The sequence below is a fragment of the Procambarus clarkii genome, chromosome 4, assembly GCF_040958095.1.
Source record: "Procambarus clarkii isolate CNS0578487 chromosome 4, FALCON_Pclarkii_2.0, whole genome shotgun sequence".
In the NCBI taxonomy this organism is placed as follows: domain Eukaryota; kingdom Metazoa; phylum Arthropoda; class Malacostraca; order Decapoda; family Cambaridae; genus Procambarus; species Procambarus clarkii.
The window spans coordinates 7,345,198-7,363,985 of record NC_091153.1 but is presented as its reverse complement, the minus strand read 5'-3'; the positions used below and the strand labels follow the sequence as shown (position 1 = coordinate 7,363,985).

General features: G+C 42.2%; 2 protein-coding genes across 2 annotated transcripts; one reads left to right on the top strand and one right to left on the bottom strand.

Annotated features, from left to right (window-relative positions):
- The first annotated feature begins 7,612 nt into the window (after positions 1–7,612).
- Positions 7,613–8,768, top strand: LOC123752656 (keratin-associated protein 9-1-like). The gene is made up of 2 exons (XM_069334936.1): positions 7,613–7,667; positions 7,834–8,768. The coding sequence occupies exons 1-2, from the start codon at positions 7,613–7,615 to the stop codon at positions 8,766–8,768; spliced, it is 990 nt and encodes a 329-aa protein (XP_069191037.1).
- A 6,974-nt stretch (positions 8,769–15,742) lies between these two features.
- On the bottom strand, positions 15,743–18,501 carry LOC138370540 (uncharacterized). The gene is made up of 2 exons (XM_069334926.1): positions 18,082–18,501; positions 15,743–15,841 (listed from the first exon to the last, which is right to left on the bottom strand). The coding sequence occupies exons 1-2, from the start codon at positions 18,499–18,501 to the stop codon at positions 15,743–15,745; spliced, it is 519 nt and encodes a 172-aa protein (XP_069191027.1).
- Positions 18,502–18,788: the final 287 nt, after the last annotated feature.

Here is an 18,788-nt window from a genome sequence, read left to right as displayed (position 1 = left end):
TGCCACCATGTTACCTGCATGTTGGAAGGTTGCCACCATGTTGCCTGCATGTTGGGAGGTTGCCACCATCCTGCCTGCATGTTGGGAGGTTGCCACCATGTTGCCTGCATGTTGGGAGGCTGCCACCATGTTGCCTGCATGTTGGGAGGTTGCCACCATGTTGCCTGCATGTTGGGAGGCTGCCACCATGCTGCCTGCATGTTGGGAGGTTGCCACCATGTTGCCTGCATGTTGGGAGATTGCCACCATGTTGCCTGCATGTTGGAAGGTTGCCACCATGTTGCCTGCATGTTGGGAGGTTGCCACCATGTTGCCTGCATGTTGGGAGGTTGCCACCATGTTGCCTGCATGTTGGGAGGTTGCCACCATGTTGCCTGCATGTTGGGAGGCTGCCACCATGTTGCCTGCATGTTGGGAGGCTGCCACCATGCTGGCTGTATGTTAAAAGACTGTATAATATATGCTCTGTGTGTTGGAAACTGTATAATCTCTGTTCTGTGTGGTGTAAACTGTGTTCTCCCTGCTCTGTGTGGTGTAAACTGTGTACTCTCTGCTCTGTGTGGTGTAAACTGTGTACTCTCTGCTCTGTGTGGTGTAAACTGTGTACTCTCTGCTCTGTGTGGTGTAAACTGTGTACTCTCTGCTCTGTGTGGTGTAAACTGTATAACTCTCTACTTCATGAGCATAAACAGACGCCAACATGAGTATACATGAGAGCTTATCATTAAATTTAGTTATTCCTAATGCTACCAATTATAAACGCATCAAATAAATTAGTTATTAGAGTCAGATGTACAGAGGTAGTGTACCAGCGATTAGCTTTGGTACTTTCCAAAGTAATGTATGACATTATTTACAGCAAAGTTAAAATGAAATCATGAAAATTTAAATAATGTAACTTAGCTTTCATGATTTTAAGAAATATCAGAGTGAGAAAGATCTTTAGACCAGTGATGAAATAAAGTTCTCTTGTTAGTCTTGATAAGGAAGACTTATCTTTGTTTTTTCTTATCACTTGGTAACGATCTTGTGCTGTTACCAAATTCTGTTCCTCTCAGCCGACTAGGTAGCCAGGGAGCCGGTCGGCCGAGCGGACAGCACGCTGGACTTGTGATCCTGTGGTCCCGGGTTCGATCCCGGGCGCCGGCGAGAAACAATGGGGAGAGTTTCTTTCACCCTATGCCTCTGTTACCTAGCAGTAAAATAGGTACCTGGGTGTTAGTCAGCAGTCACGGGCTGCTTCCTGGGGGTGGAGGCCTGGTCGAGGACCGGGCCGCGGGGACACTAAAGCCCCGAAATCATCTCAAGATAACCTCAAGAAGGTAATCGAGGGGGGTTTTTAACTGCTACCTGTTCGAGGTTCTCCTTGACATGAGACTACCATTGCAAGAGTCATTTTACGTCTTAAAGAAAAACAAATCCTCGTAGGTATAAGCAAGGTATAGGTAATCAAGGTAATCCTCATAGGTAAGCAAGAGTCGTTTTACGTCTTAAAGAAAAACAAATCCTCGTATGTACACTGTGACGGTAACGCGTTGGTGTTCGGCTGTTTAAGGCTAGGGGTATGGCCTCGTCACATAGTTATAAAAAAAATAGAAAAAACTGGAACTTCGTCTGTGGTAAGGTAAGGAGAAGACACACAAAACACAAGTAAACTTTAACAATGAAATTTTAATTACGTTAAATAAATCAAAACATGAATAAAATGCACAAACAAATGCTTATAATAAAATCAATCAATCAAAATAATAAGAATAATTAAATGACAATGAAAAGTTACGTTAAGGCAAAATAACAAGAAGTGCAATACAAAGTAAATGGGAGGTGTTTGGAATATTGGCTTAAAGCCACCACTTCTCTCAGTACACGCTAGCGTCTAGCTGGGAGGAGTGGTGACAACGAGAGCACTGAACATTCTGAGGTCTGAAGGTGGGGCGACCCCAGACATCAAGTAGTATGGGGGGGCGAGTGCAGGTGCAGCCAGACCGGCGACCAATCAGCGGAGCCGGTAGCGATCAACATGTAGTTTGGTGGTTGGAGTCCGAACAGGTGGCTGGCTGCATACGTTTTGCTCACCCTGGCAAGCCTTGCTGGTGTTGTTGTCATTGTTGGACATGTCTTCCATAGTCGTTTTATATAATTTCGACGACGTAATTATGGAGGGAAGAGCAGGCTCAATCTCTTGAAGGAGATTATCGTCACAACTCTCCCCCGAAGCCTGCGGTTCTGGAAGAAGTACGTCGTTATGTGGTGGAGTAATGGATGGAGTCGCTTCTACTTCATAAACTCTGGAGAGATCAGGGGCTAAGATGTTGTCAGACTCTTGGTATAGCGTGTCTCCAGGTTGAATTTCTGCAGTTAGCAAGCCCATAGTAGAAGACGTTGAGATGAGAAGGGGGCGTGCTGCAGGAGGTGTAGGGTGGTGTGGTCCGTGTTGATGGTGGACCGAGCACTTTTCAGGGGTGGAGTGAAGTGCTGAAGCTTCAGGATGAGGAAGAGTAGCTCCTTGCCAATTGTTCCGTCGTTCCTTGTAGCAGTAGTCGCTGACAGGTGTATTCTTCTCGCCTCGTTGCTGCATCACGACACCACCATCGTCGGTACCATTGGCGTCGACATGGAGGATGAAGGGCTTATCTGACGAGGTGAGAGTGGAATTAGAAGAGGGCATAGGAGCACGATTATTATCCTGAAAGCATTTGGGAAGATCATTAAGGATTTCGGAATTAGAAAGCGCCGACTCCTTGTCAGTGCTTTCGGGAGAAGAAGCTGGGATGGTCTCACTGTGGATGTAGGGTTCTGTGAATGTGGAATAGTTAGTCAAGACAGTGGGAGGAGTACCATTATATTGCTTCAGGAGGTTGACGTGGCACAGCTGGGTCTTCCGCCGCCTATCTGGAGTCTCTATGACGTAAGTGTTGTTGCTTCTGCACTCTTTGACGCAGTAGGGTCCTGAAAATTTGTTTTGTAAAGGTGAACCTGGGATAGGAAAATAGGCAAGGACGAAGTCTCCCAGCTTGAATTTTCTTACTTTGCTGGTCTGGTCGTAATAAGTCTTCATTCTCACCTGGGCTTTCAATAGATTATCATGGGCAAAGCGGTGGACTCTCTCTAGAATGTGTTGAAGGTTTTGAAGAAACTGGGGCACATTCTGATGCTCACTGAAGGTGGCATCTCTGAGAGAGTCTTTGAAAGCCTTAAGGGGAGTACGGCACTTACGGCCGTAGAGCATCTCATAAGGAGATACTCCTAGGGACTCATTGGGGAGACTTCTGAAAATACACATTATTAGGTCAATCTGCTTATCCCAATCCTTTGAGGTTTCACTACAAAACTTTTTCAAGAGTGCTTTGATGGTCTGATGACTACGTTCAAGAGAACCCTGTGAAGCAGGATGATAGGGGCTGGACAATACCTGTTTGATGTTGAACTCCTCCAGTGTCCTTTTGAAGAGATCACTGGTGAAGTTGGTGCCACAGTCACTTTGAATCTCCCTGGGAAATCCGTATTGAGTGAAGATCTTCAATAGATGTTTGATAACCGTAGCAGCCGTGATGTTCTTCACTGGAACTGCTATGGGAAATCTGGTGGTAGGACACAGGATGGTTAGGATGTAGGCGTTACCTGAACTGGTCCGAGGTAAAGGACCAACACAGTCTATTATGAGTCTGTGGAAAGGTTCCGCAGGCACCTGTATGGGAATCAGTGGTGCTCTGGGAATGGAGACGTTCGGTTTGCCTGCCATCTGACATGTATGACACTGTTTTACGTACTGTTTGACGTTATTTACCATACCTGGCCAGTAGTAGTCTTGACGAATCCCATGGTAAGTCTTGTTGAAGCCGTAGTGGGAGGATGCTCCGTGGGCCAGGTGTAGAATAGTGGGCCGCAGGCTGGTGGGAATCACAAGTTGTTCGATGTTGGCCCAATCGTCCTCCTCCTTCAGTTTACTGGGTCTATATCTGCGGTAGAGCAAGTCGTTCTCTAGGAAGAACCCAGGAATACTGTCGGGTTGAGTCTCAGCCTGGAAAAACAATGGTGTTAAAGTAAGATCTTCCCTCTGCAACTTACGGAACTCCAACTTGGTCAGATGCGGGGGTAGTTTCTGAGGGTCTTGAGGGACAGCGGTAGCAGTAGAGTCAGCTGGCTGTGGACGTGCGGCTTGTGCACGGGTGGTCACGAGAACCGGAGGAGAAACTTCATCACTCTCTTGAACCTCTGCTGGAACATACTCAAGAATAGGGTTTATTGGCACAGAGTTACACACCTGGGGTTTGTCCATGACGATCAGGTTGGTCGGTTGTAGGTCTTCTGCCAAGTCGTTGCCTAGGAGAAGTTGCACTCCAGGCATGGGAAAAGGCTTTTCCCTGACGGCGACTTGGACTTCTCCGTTCACGTAGGGACAATCCAGGTGGACTCTGGCGAGAGGGTATGGAGTGGTAGCAGTGAGGTCAGTGATGAAGACTGTTTCCCCGGTGTAGACTATGTTGGGCACAGCCGACTTCAAGATGATCGATTGTAGAGCCGCTGTGTCCCTCAAGATCTTCAATTTGAAACGTCCCTCCGGATTTGAACCGTTGGCAGAGACAGTTCCAGTATACAGGTGGTTACTGAAAAGAGAAAGATCATTAACATTAACACCAACATTCATCACAGGCTTACCGGACTTAGGAGGAGTTGGTTTGGGTCGTTGTTGGTCAGTGGTTCCCTTGTATTGAGACTTACCACACTTGTCTATGGTATGTCCATAGAGTCTACAATACTTGCAGTACAGTTGTGAACCAGCTTGATCGGGGCTCACCTTCTCGTAACTGTACCACGACTTCTTACTGGAGGATGGTTCAGGTGTCAGCCGGTGGATGAGGCTGTAAGTGTCAGCCGACTTAGCACACTTCAGGTAGTCGGTTTCTTCTTTATCTGCTAAGTAGAGGCGGACAGGAGGCGGCACACGTCTCAAGAATTCTTCAACAAGCATCAGGTTGACGAGTTCTGTAAAAGTAGAGACATGTGCTGCTTCCAGCCATTTCATGAAATACCTCCGTTTCGTGTTAGCAAACTCAAGGAAGGTAGTGGTACTTGCCTTCAGGTGGTCACGGAATTTCCTTCTATAACTTTCTGTGGAAAGTAGGTAGGCGTCCAACACTGCTTGTTTCAGAGTGTAGTAGTCATTCTCAGACGCCAAAGTACTGAGTGTGACTGCAGCTCTACCTGTAAGATGGACTCTGAGAAGTGTGGCCCATTGGTCGACAGGCCAACTGAGTTGATTAGCAAGGGTTTCAAAGGTGGTGAAAAACACATCAACTTCTGCTTCTACAAAGGATGGCATTAACTTACTTGCATGTGATATATTAAAACTGACGGGAAGATTGGCAGTAGCTTGTTGGCGTTGAGTGAAGTGGGAAGTTTCCAAGGCGATTTCACGTTGACGACACTCTAGAGCCAGAGTTGCTTGTTGCTTGTCATGTTCGCGTTGTATTTCCAACTCGCGTTGTTTTGTTTCAAGCTGTACTCTCTCACGTTCATGGAGCAAGGCGACCTCACGTTCGTGGAGGGCGAGTCCACGTTCGTGTTCTTCTCTCCTCAAAGCAGCTTCGCGTTCTCTGAGGGTGATTTCTCGTTCTTGTTCTTCCCTCCTCAAAGCAGCTTCGCGTTCTTGTTCTTCTCTCCTCAAAGCAGCTTCGCGTTCTTGTTCTTCTCTCCGTATGGCAGCCGCTCGTTCTTGTTGTTCGCGGGCTTCCCTTTGCTGCTCACGTTCAATCTTAGCCAGCTCTAGTTTAAGTTTCATCGTTGCCAAGTCAGTTTTATCTGCAATATAGTAAGTTTCATGAGTTTCAGAGTCTATCTTACCTTGCTCTAAATAGTAATCCAGCAACAGGTTGTGTAGGTCATTTTTGTTGGCTTGGTAGGGAACTTCTAGTTGATACTCATGTGCAAGAGTTTGTAATTCAGTCCTCTTGGCACGACTTAAAGTCCCTATTTCACCTGCTGGATTTGCACGGAAAGTTTGGAGACGAAACATGGTGAAATTAGCAAATAAAGGTACACGAATATTCAATAGTGAAATGTCAGAAACAGGACAACGTGGCAACTGGTACCTATCCTGTGTGATCTTTAACAATTAACGTTAAGTGAAAGATATTAAATGATTAAATTAAATCAAGGGCGCAGGAAATCTTGTACCCGGTACTCATGTAAGAGAATAAGGGCAAGAAAATCCTACTAACAAATGAAACAAAGTTTCGAAAACAAATGAAACAGTCAAATGCTTCAAAAGTAAAATTGGTAGTCCAAGGATGTAGGCATACCTTGCCAAGTCTCTATAGGACATAAAGCAAGTTTTTCCCACTGAATTTAATATGATACTTACAGAATTAGCGAACTTTTGTGCTCTGAAAAAATAAGCTAATTCCCTACCGTTGTATGTATCATCATCTCTGACTGACGTGTAGGGGTGCGAGGTGTCAACTGGTGACGAGAACTGCTGCTGAGGTCCCAATTCAGCAACTAAAGTTCGAGCTAGAGGAACTATGGCCCTCTTTGTCCTCCTACAGTCAGATTGCAGAAGATTGGGTACTCTTGACCCGGGGCAGACCACAGTACCAGGGTACCAATATGATGATCTGTCAGAATGAGAAATATTCAAGGGACATAGATGGTAAACACGAGTAATAACACGGAGGGAGAGATGACCAATTAAGAGTATGACTGCGGCCTACAGTCACCACGTAATCCAAAGTTGTCTCACCTTCACTATATGTTACTCTCGTAATGCACAATACACCGCACCTTATAAAAAATGAAATTGAATATGAAAAATAGTAAAGCTACGTTAACAAAGTTAAATACGCTTACCATAAATTACCACTTGGCACCAGTACCTGAGTGAAGCTCCTAGGACAGGCCCCCATATAACTTGTGACGGTAACGCGTTGGTGTTCGGCTGTTTAAGGCTAGGGGTATGGCCTCGTCACATAGTTATAAAAAAAATAGAAAAAACTGGAACTTCGTCTGTGGTAAGGTAAGGAGAAGACACACAAAACACAAGTAAACTTTAACAATGAAATTTTAATTACGTTAAATAAATCAAAACATGAATAAAATGCACAAACAAATGCTTATAATAAAATCAATCAATCAAAATAATAAGAATAATTAAATGACACAATGAAAAGTTACGTTAAGGCAAAATAACAAGAAGTGCAATACAAAGTAAATGGGAGGTGTTTGGAATATTGGCTTAAAGCTACCACTTCTCTCAGTACACGCTAGCGTCTAGCTGGGAGGAGTGGTGACAACGAGAGCACTGAACATTCTGAGGTCTGAAGGTGGGGCGACCCCAGACATCAAGTAGTATGGGGGGGCGAGTGCAGGTGCAGCCAGACCGGCGACCAATCAGCGGAGCCGGTAGCGATCAACATGTAGTTTGGTGGTTGGAGTCCGAACAGGTGGCTGGCTGCATACGTTTTGCTCACCCTGGCAAGCCTTGCTGGTGTTGTTGTCATTGTTGGACATGTCTTCCATAGTCGTTTTATATAATTTCGACGACGTAATTATGGAGGGAAGAGCAGGCTCAATCTCTTGAAGGAGATTATCGTCACAACACCTAGATCTAGGGATGATTGCAACCTCTTTGCTCACTCTTGGCTGTCACTCTATTCCTCACACTAGGGGTTAGTAGTGTTGCTTGCATGTCTGGTATTCTTGCCTTAGAATGTCTCTGGTAACTCACCGAATGCAGGACACTCACGTAGGTAACTGGGCTGCAACTAACCACACTGCACTATGCATTTGGTCACTACTCACAGTAGGAATTATCACTGTATTCGTGCACTCGAGGCAGCCTTCCTCTGCACTTCGGTTCCTTCAAGTCATTGACTGACTCAGGCCATGAAGAAGCAGTTGTGTCAGAGTCACTACACACCCTCAAAGTCGTTACCCTGGCCCAGATTCTCCTCGCTGGCAACACTGAAACTTGTAATCCCACTGCTGCATCTTGTAATCCTACTGCTGTAACTTGTAATCCCACTGCTGCAGCTTGTAATCCCCTTGCTGCAACTTGTAATCCTACTGCTGTAACTTGTAATCCCACTGCTGCAGCTTGTAATCCTATTGCTGTAACTTGTAATCCCACTGCTGCAACTTGTAATCCCACTGCTGCAATTTGTAATCCTACTGCTGTAACTTGTAATCCTACTGCTGTAACTTGTAATCCCACTGCTGTAACTTGTAATCCCACTGCTGTAACTTGTAATCCTACTGCTGTAACTTGTAATCCCACTGCTGTAACTTGTAATCCCTCTGCTGCAACGTGTAATCCCACTGCTGCAGCTTGTAATCTCACTGCTGTAACTTGTAATCCTACTGCTGTAACTTGTAATACCACTGCTGCAGCTTGTAATCCTATTGCTGTAACTTGTAATCCCACTGCTGTAACTTGTAATCCCTCTGCTGCAACGTGTAATCCCACTGCTGCAACTTGTAATCCCACTGCTGTAACTTGTAATCCCACTGCTGCAGCTTGTAATCCCACTGCTGTAACTTGTAATCCCACTGCTGCAACTTGTAATCTCACTGCTGTAACTTGTAATCCCTCTGCTGCAACTTGTAATCCCACTGCTGCAACTTGTAATCCCACTGCTGCAACTTGTAATCCCTCTGCTGTAACGTGTAATCCCACTGCTGCAACTTGTAATCCCTCTGCTGCAACGTGTAATCCCACTGCTGCAACTTGTAATCCCACTCTTCACCCTCAACCCTCGAGGATGACTTGATCAGAACTACCCCATAACTCCATGTTGAGGGCGAAGCTGTGAGGGGTAACCAACAACTACAGATCCTTCAGCTTAGCCGTTCAAGGTTGACATAGTGATCCCAAATCACCAACAGTTTCTGTTTTGCAATTATCTGCAACGAGCAGGATTCGCCGGCAAAAAAAAAAAATCCCACGATACTCAATATTTAACTTCTATGGTAAGTCTTCATTTTTTCAGTCTTAGACACTGCTTATCCTTAAAATACTCTTATTTTTTGTAATATATATAAATTTTATGTAATATATCTTCTTCATGAAATTAGCAATGGTTTATTAAATTTCTCTTCTCTCTCTCTGTCTCTGTCTCTGTCTGTCTATCTGTCTCTCTCTCACTCTCTCTCTCTCTCTCTCTCTCTCTCTCTCTCTCTCTCTCTCTCTCTCTCTCTCTCTCTCTCTCTCTCTCTCTCTCTCTCTCTCTCGCTCTCGCTTTCTCCCCACAACAGGGTGGATAATTACATTCCAATCGCTTGGATTATCTGAGATTGGAACTCAGGCCTAAAAATTACGAGACCTTTGGTCAGGATAATAATAGAACAGGTTCATTTGTACACAAAACATAAATATAATTTAAAAACCTAAACAAAGCAAGAATATTTATTTATTTTACTAATAATTAAAAAAACAAATCTCTCGCCCGATCATCAAACAACGTGAATAAATCGCCTTGCTTTTTTTTCCCCCAATTTTGTTTACTGCCCTCATCTTTCATGTTTCAAGGAGGATGATGCTTTACCCTCATTATCACATTAATTACCCCCGCCCCATAATCGGGACCATTACTAGCTGCCGCCATTATCGCTAGAATCACCACTACCACCACCACCTACCTCTCCTACCACCACTACCAACATCATTACCGCTACCAAAAGCACTTCTACCACCACCACCACCACCACTACAACCACTCCGTAACCACTACCACCAGTAGTTTTGAGGGCCGAGCGTATTTTATCAGGGATTAGGGAAAGTATAAAAAGGTTGTGATTTAAGTTAATGGTTGTAACATGAACGAGGGAAATAGAGAGAACTATTATAAACCACTAAGAATAATTACCCATTGCTAATGGTACAGTATTAACCTCTCCTTGGGCTAAGGTATGGCTAAGAGGGAATATAATGGGTTATGATACGAAATACGGACATAGGGGGGGTCCACCCCTACTTAAATGAGTCCAAGAGCATTCCCATCCCCCCCCTGTCCTCTGATATAGACTACTGATGGCTAACAGAGTTCCATCATTCCTAAGAGATCACATTGCACTAAAATAAATTCTCACCGAGGACTTGGAGAATAAATTTAAAGATACTAAGAAAAAACATTAAATATAATGCCGACTTAAATTCTGGGTCACTAATGACCCAACCACATATCAGAAAGTGTAGAAATGACCACGTTTCGGTCCGTCTAGAACCATAATCAAGCCGTTTGGGCCACGACGGAGCGACATGTCGCCGTTTCTCCATCGTATAATGTTTATTTGGTCATCATATCTTCAGCCACGTCACTATTATTAAAGATCAACAATATTATTTTTTTTCTTCACAAGATGGTGACGGACAGACAGTGTCCGACTCCTATTAGGAGGCTGAGAGCTTTCCCTTCCCGTAGCTCATGGTGAGCCTTATCCTACTCGATTTCCCTGGAACACGACTTTCTAGTCGATTTACAACCAAGTAACTAGTTACTGATGACTGAACGGAGGCCAACATTTAAGGATTGGTGTCCAGTCAATCCTCCCCGGACACAACTTATCAAAATTTCCACAATGCCACCAAAATTTTCAATTATAACACAACTCTGGCAAGAGATGAGTCATTAACACAGTGGTCTACGTCCTCGGCTTACAACCGAGGGACCTGGATTCAGTCCCCGGGAAGGACAGAAACGGTTGGGTACGTTTCCATTCACTGATGCATCTGTTCAGCTAGCAGTAAATAGGTTCCTGGGAGCTCTGTATTAAGGTGTGTTGCATTCTTCGAAAGATCGTTAATTGGGTAAAAGGGATGGGGATGATAGGCCTATAAGCGCAGGCTTCCTGTCTCCAATTAGGAGAATACGAGCTACGTAAATCATATGTAGGGCACAGATCCCAGTTAGATTTATCTTGTAGTAAATATGAATTCTCTGTTTACTCGGTGGTGCCCGGGATACTCTGTCTCCCCCCCCCCCCTCCCTTACCCCCCATTTTAATTGCCCCTTCTGCCCCCCCTCCCCCCCCCTCTACCCCCCCCCCCAACCTCGAACAGGCAGACAAGGTGAACTGTGATTGCTTGTTGAGTGTCATAGAGTGGTAAGGGTTCGACCCCCAAGCCTCTCTTTAAGTAATATTGGATCCTGCTGTGACAAGCAAAGCCGCTTGTGAAGCCTGAAATGTGGGATTGATTGTCCATAGAGTGTTAGCAATAAACATTCCGGCTCTGAGCGACGTTAATTCAACGTTACTCGAGAAATGTTTTGTTCCGTGGGAGAGAAGGAGAGTGGGAGAGAGGGAGAGAGAGAGAGGGAGAGAGAGAGAGAGAGAGAGAGAGAGAGAGAGAGAGAGAGAGAGAGAGAGAGAGAGAGAGAGAGAGAGAGAGAGAGAGAGAGAGAGAGAGAGAGAGAGAGCAGAGTCCAAGGCACTGCTGGGCTCCCCGACTAAATCAATAGGCGAGAGTCAGTTTTCCTGTTTGTCTTTCTAAGTAAAGACCAGATGCCTCTGGCTAGCCTCACTAAAATTTGACCGAGTAGTTTGTTTTATTGAGTTTTACTGGGGGATCAAAGTTGGACTAAAAACATGCCTTGGATGGGAGTCGTCCTATATATATCCTTTTCATGAAGGCTGTGTATTTGAAATATGCAACCCAAAGTCCATAGAGTTTAGCATTTGTTTAATAATCAGGTTTTCTGAGATTGACTTTCAAAAGGTGTGTTCAGATGACATAATATATATATATATATATATATATATATATATATATATATATATATATATATATATATATATATATATATATATATATATATATATATGTATATATATATATATATATATATATATATATATATATATATATATATATATATATATATATATATATATATATATATATATATATATATATACTATATTAAGACAGAGCACTCACGCATTCATCACTAATAGACTCATTAACATATTTAAAGATAACGGGGTTATCTAACAATGAACAAATAGATGCAAAACCAGATGAGTTGGACATACAATCACACACAAAAATAACCAACGGACAGACCAATGGGGTGAACTCTAGACCTTCCCCTCACAATATTTAAGGGGAAAAAAAGAAGGACATAAAGATATTGAACAGTTCATTTGTACACTGTTCAAACGACAGGCAAACAAAAGCTGTCCATTCATAAGAAAATGACCAATTACGTCAATTTAAATATACAAAATTATGTAATTTCCACAACAGTAACCCATAAAAAAGGTCAGTTACATGACTAAGGTCAGATAAAAAAAAACCCTGCGGCTTTTCAGGCAGCAAAGATAAATTATCATTTTTAAATGAAAAATAATTGCGACAAAACTTCCCTTTCCAATCTATCTTTTTGTTTTTGGCCGTGAAACTTGTATATGTTGTATGCCACAAGCGTGTCCCTGGAAACACAAACCGTAACTGACCCTATTTTCCGCTTGTTACAACTTGTAATAAAGTTGTTACATCTTGGCTTAACGTGTTTTTGACGTATTAGAACGTTGTTACAACTTGTTATATTGGTTCTTATAACTGGTTAGGAGGTGTTATATCTTGTTCGAACGTTGTAGCAACGTCGTAGTTTCGCTGTGTGTTTGGCGGGGTGTGTGTTGCAGCCTTTAAACGCAACACAAGAAATGGACATGTTAAATATATATAAAGTTTAATATTGAATAATTAAAATAAGTCTACAATATGATAATATATTCCGTTCTCATACTAATATCCCCACTTTATTGCAGCCATATCACAATTTAACACATTTGTTTTAAACAGGCAATAAATTGGTTAGATATCCAAGTATAGTTAAGATCCCAGAACCACTTCCGTTTTTCACGGGAGACATCTCCCGTCACGCAGGGTGCAGTCGCACTTCCAAAGATCTCTAATATCATCTACTGATACTGGTAATGGGTCAAAAGGGCCACCACTTACGGGCTATTCATGCCCGTGCCACCTTTTGGCTGGCTTAATCATCATCAATCACTTCCGTTATCATTAACTCATGACAAACCAATGTATCGAATATCAGTAGAGAATGGCTTGTTTAATAACGTATTTATCCGCTATAATCATCTATCATTGTGCAATTAGGGGAATTAGCAGGCAACGCAACACTGGGATTATGCAATAAAAGTGTGATGAATTGCATTCATACATTTGTATCTTCGTTCTTAGGGAGTTAGTGTGTTCTATATTCCCAGGGGGGAAGTATAGTCAATATTTTCATCAGAATCATTGCTTCATCATATGTCCTTCATGATATATATCCAGCTATATCCCCCCCTGCTTCAATCCTTCATATATCCCTGTATCCCCTGATATGTATCCTTCCCCTAAATTACCTTTATTTCAGTATATATTTAGATATAATTTTATTTCTAATATAGTTGTATTATTCTTGCATGTGGGACATAGTATTGTTGTCAAAGTTCCTGTTGTATAAGTTGGTGTATTTTGAACATACTGTATGTATGTCGTCAGCATTTTGTATAATTGTGTAGGAATCTGTGAAAGGAATATGCTCTGAGATGAGAGGTGCGTCTGATTGGCAGATATTTAAAGAGAGGGAAAGACAGAGGAGAAGAAGACAGATGGACAGTGAAGGAAGAGGGAAGAATAGAGGGGAAAGCCGAGAGGGATGAGAGATTGAGAGAAAGGATGGAAAAGGGCGAGAAGTGTGAGAAGAAAGGGGATAATTAATTAGGGAAGAGAGGGAGAACAAAGGTGGAAAAGGTGGGATAGTGGGGAGAGTGAGAGATAGGGAAGGAGAGGAGAGGGAAGAATAAAAGAAGGGTGAGAAGGAGGAGAGGGAGAGAACAGAAAGGAATAGGGGGAACAGATATAATAGAAGGGGAGAAAGTGACCCAGTCTCAGCCAGGTATTTCCCCTAGTATAAAATGAAACAAAATTAGCCCTTATGGTTCCATGATATAGCATAGATTATCTGGCTTAGTAACTGCGCTTGAAGGCATTTCAAATGGGATTTAATCCCTTCTGTTGGAAGCACATCTGATGAAAGGGTTGATTAGCATTAATTATCACCACAAACTCTCTCTAACAGTTGACCCAAATAAAGCCATTCGCTATATAAGGTCACAGCTCATGACCTATTTTTTTTTTTTTACAAATATTCGCGTTTTGTGCTTATCTGTAATTACTTGTGAAATTTTGATAGCAGTTAACTGTGACACAATGATGTGACACAGGGTGATGTGGTGTGACGCTGATGTGGTGTGACACAGGGTGATGTGGTGTGTCACAGGGTGATGTGGTGTGTCACAGGGTGATGTGGTGTGACACAGAGTGGTGTGACACAGGGTGATGTGGTGTGACACAGAGTGGTGTGACACAGGGTGATTTGGTGTGACACAGGGTGATGTGGTGTGACACAGAGTGGTGTGACATAGGGTGATGTGGTGTGACACAGGGGGATGTGGTGTGACACAGGGTGGTGTGACACAGGGTGATGTGGTGTGACACAGAGTGGTGTGACACAGGGGGATGTGACACAGAGTGTGGAAGCTTTATCCACGTATTTCAAGTTCTATCGGTTCTGTGCCAGGAGATTCCTAAGGATCGGTAATAGTATTAAAGTTGTTATGATAAAAGAAATTGTAGTGTAGTTAAAAACTTAACAAAGTCACGTTTGTTGTTGGTACGAATACAGATATTCACATGTGTGTGAAAATTCGATTTTGAGGGGAACCGCTGAGGCCCAGGAAGAATTAACATAGTAATGAAGTTATTACAATGATGAACGCTGTGTGTAGCAAAGGTATGGCCGGTACTTATTAACCAAGCAACGCTGGACACCTCACGCAGTAATATTGCAGTCCATTGGTGTTGATGTGGAATATGTTTAGGCATGGCTCTCTGTAAGTGATGTTAGATACAGGAGGAGGTTTTCACACTCAGCAATGTGAAAACAAAGTTAAATTTATACGTAATTGCCCAATAAGATGTTCATTTTCGTTTATACGTGCCTAAAATTGCACAATAAGATGTTCATTTTCATTTACGTGTCTAAAATTGCACAATAAGATGTTCATTTTTCGTTTATACGTACCTAAAATTGCACAATAAGATGTTCATTTTCATTTATACCTTGTTAAAATTGCACAATAAGATGTTCATTTTCATTTATACCTGCCTAAAATTGCACAATAAGATGTTCATTTTCGTTTACATGCCTAAAATTGCACAATAAGATGTTCATTTTCTCGTTTATACGTGCCTAAAATTGCACAATAAAATGTTCATTTTCATTTATACCTGCCTAAAATCTTGCCTATATGTGCTTACCTATGCTCGCAGGGTAAATGGGAGCTTCTGAGGCACCTTTGCAATCATTGGTAAGCAATTGCATTGATTCTCTACCCTTATATGCCTTTCAATCTCATATGTTCCTGGAATTCTCTGTAAAATTTACCATAACTAATGTCCTAATAGGAGCTGCCTCGAATGGGCCAATAGGCCTTCTGCAGATATCTTGATTCTTATGTTCTTATCAATTTCACTCATTCTGGTCACAAATCTTGTGATCAAGACGTGCTTCTTGGCATCTCTGTGGCTCATGTGGGTTTTAATTTTACACTCATTATCTTATCAGGTATTGGGAAGAAGATAAGTTTGTATTCCTGTCTGAACTTAATGGGTTCTCGTTCATCTGTGATTAAGTGCGAAAATTTGGTTAGAATAACACATAGCACGTGGTCATCTGGGACACATGACTTCCACAGCCTCCAATCTGAATATGGATTGGTTGCTCAAATCTCGCAGCAGTCTCATTGGATCGCCCATAAAAACCCTAAGCTGATTGAGAAGAAGGGAAGTTATAATCTATATTACTATAGTAATATAGTAGTAAGCACCCTACTATAAGGGATTCCCCCTAATCCCCCATAGTAGGGGTATAGGGGATTGATTGATTGATGAAGATTAAGCTACCTACAAGAGGTGGCACGGGCATGAATAACCCGAAAGACGCTAATCTCCCACATCATCTCTCATATATGCCCATAAAATTCCTTCATCTTAGCCTCAATTTATCTTGCTGATTTCCGCGACATTTCCTGTCGTCTCCATGTCCTTCCAGAAGGCTTCGTTGGCCTCCACGACAACTGCCGTGGAATAACAACAACTCTTCAAAACATCAACAACATCAACTATAAAATAAAAAAAAAAGTTGCAATTTTTCTTCAATTCTGTGAAGTTAAAATAAGTTAAAATATATCACAAAAGTTAAAATATAGCAACAAAAATAAAAGTTAAAATATATCTACAGAGAAAAATGAAATACAAACTCACGAAACACTGCATTAAAAGCAGTAGAACAATGAAAACAAAAATAAGAACTGAGAAATATCGGAGTTAACAGATAAACAGGTAAAGGTAAACAGGTATAGGTAAACAGAGGTAAACAGATATAAGTAACAGAGGTAAAGACATAAACAGAGAAAGCTAGATTGGTACTAATAGAATGAGGGGGGGATTGGAAGGGAAAAAGGAAGAAGGGAGGGAAGTAATAACGGAAGAATGGGATGGAATAAGAAAAATAAAAGGATGGAACGGGAAGTGTAGGGAGAAATAGAAGGATGGGAAGAAAATACAAAAGGATTGGAGAAAAGTAAGGGGGAGAGAAGGAAGAAAATTGGGCAATAGGATAGGAAAAAAAATAGGGGATCGGATGAATAGGATAAAAAGGGTAGAACGGGAGAATGGGAATGGAAGAATAGGAGATGAGAAGGTTATACTAGTGAGATGAAAGGGGATGCTGGGTAAATAAAAGGTATATAGTAGGGGAAATAAAAAGCATATATTAAGGAAAATAAAAGGCATATATTAGGGGAAATATAAGGCATATAGTAGGGGGGAAATAAAAGGCATATAATAGGAGAAATAAAAGGCATATATTAGGGGAAACAAAAGGCATATAGTAGAGGAAACAAAAGGCATATATTAAGGGAAATAAAAGGTATATAGTAGGGGGAATAAAAGGCATATAGTAGGCGAAATAAAAGGCATACAGTAGAGGAAATAAAAGGCATATAGTAGGCGAAATAAAAGACATATAGTAGGCGAAATAAAAGACATATAGTAGGCGAAATAAAAGACATATAGTAGGCGAAATAAAAGGCATTTATTATAGTAAGAAAATAAAAAGGCAACACATAAGACTTTAAAAGGCATTACTGACTGACACAACTCTTCGTGACTCTTTTGTGCCTTTTTTTGGCCTTTAAAATTGGACTTTGACGTCTCTAAACCCGACACTTGACGCATCCGTCACTGCACCGCAATTCCACTTGCAGTGAATGTCTAGCATTTAGGAAACACTGATGGGAAAATATTGCACGTTTCTCAATGTTGCACAAGACTCGTTTTTATTGTTGCAAAGGGTTTTATTTATTGTTCTTTTCCTCTTCTCTTATTCCTGTGTTTATCTTGCTTCAGCCCCTCGTCTTCTCTTTGTTTGCCCTTCTCTTTTCCTACGTTTATCCTTTGTTTCTTCCACTTGGCTTTATCTGGTGTTGTTTCCCGTTTCTCAACTATATTCTCTAGTTGTTTGATTCCTTCATTCGTTGCCTGTCTTCGTTATTTTGTTGTCGTCCGTTCATTGTGTTATTAAGACCATTTACCTGTTTACATTTCTCTTTAATTTGAGTTATTTTATTATCACTACACTACAGAAATACCACTCTACACCACCACTACACTACAACACCTCCACAACACCACTATATCATCACTCCACTTCATTCCTCCGAATTATAGCCACGCTCCTGTCAAGGTGCCACTACGGGATCACCATAGCAAGTGCTACTTGGAACTTTTTGTTCCAAGTAGCTGAATCTAAAACAATAACTTCATTCCTACTCCATATCACCACTTTAATGCACATGCACTCCACACCAACATTCCTCCCACCATGTTAACACCACAACACCACAACACCACAACACCACAACACCACAACACCACAACACCACAACACTACAACACCACAACTCCACAACTCCTCGCGTTACAACCATCCACGTTTCTCTCCTCACGACAGGGTCTGAATCGCAAAGATTCGATTCCATTATTCTTGTATTCAATTTGGCTACATGTAAAGACATTAGGGCCCATGACAGCGTTTCTGACTCCAATATCGGAGGTTCCAGCATTTCAAACTCCAGAAGTGGAGGTTCCAGCATTTCTAACTTCAGAAGTGGAGGTTCCAGCATTTCTAACTTCAGAAGTGGAGTGCCCAGCGTTTCTAACTTCAGAAGTGGAGTGTCCAGCGTTTCAAACTCCAGAAGTGGAGGTTCCAGTGTTTCAAACTCCAGAAGTGGAGGTTCCAGTGTTTCAAACTCCAGAAGTGGAGGTTCCAGTGTTTCAAACTCCAGAAGTGGAGGTTCCAGTGTTTCAAACTCCAGAAGTGGAGGTTCCAGCATTTCTAACTTCAGAAGTGGAGGTTCCAGCATCATTGTCCATGTTATATGGGGACGTATTTACATTGTAATAGGTTCTTGTTGATTATACAGGGAGCATAACTGGAAAATTACACCAAGAATGAATTTCACTTCCCTCTTTCCCCCCACTACTAGTCTCACGTTTATCACCGCCTCTCTTCCTCCCCCAGATTCCACTCTCAACTTTATTCTTCTTCGTCTTTCATCCCCCTCTTCCGAACTGCAGTTTTATTTTCTCTTTCTTTCTCTGTCAATTCAATCGAAAACGCCATATTAATCCTCCTGTGTACTGTCTCTTCAAG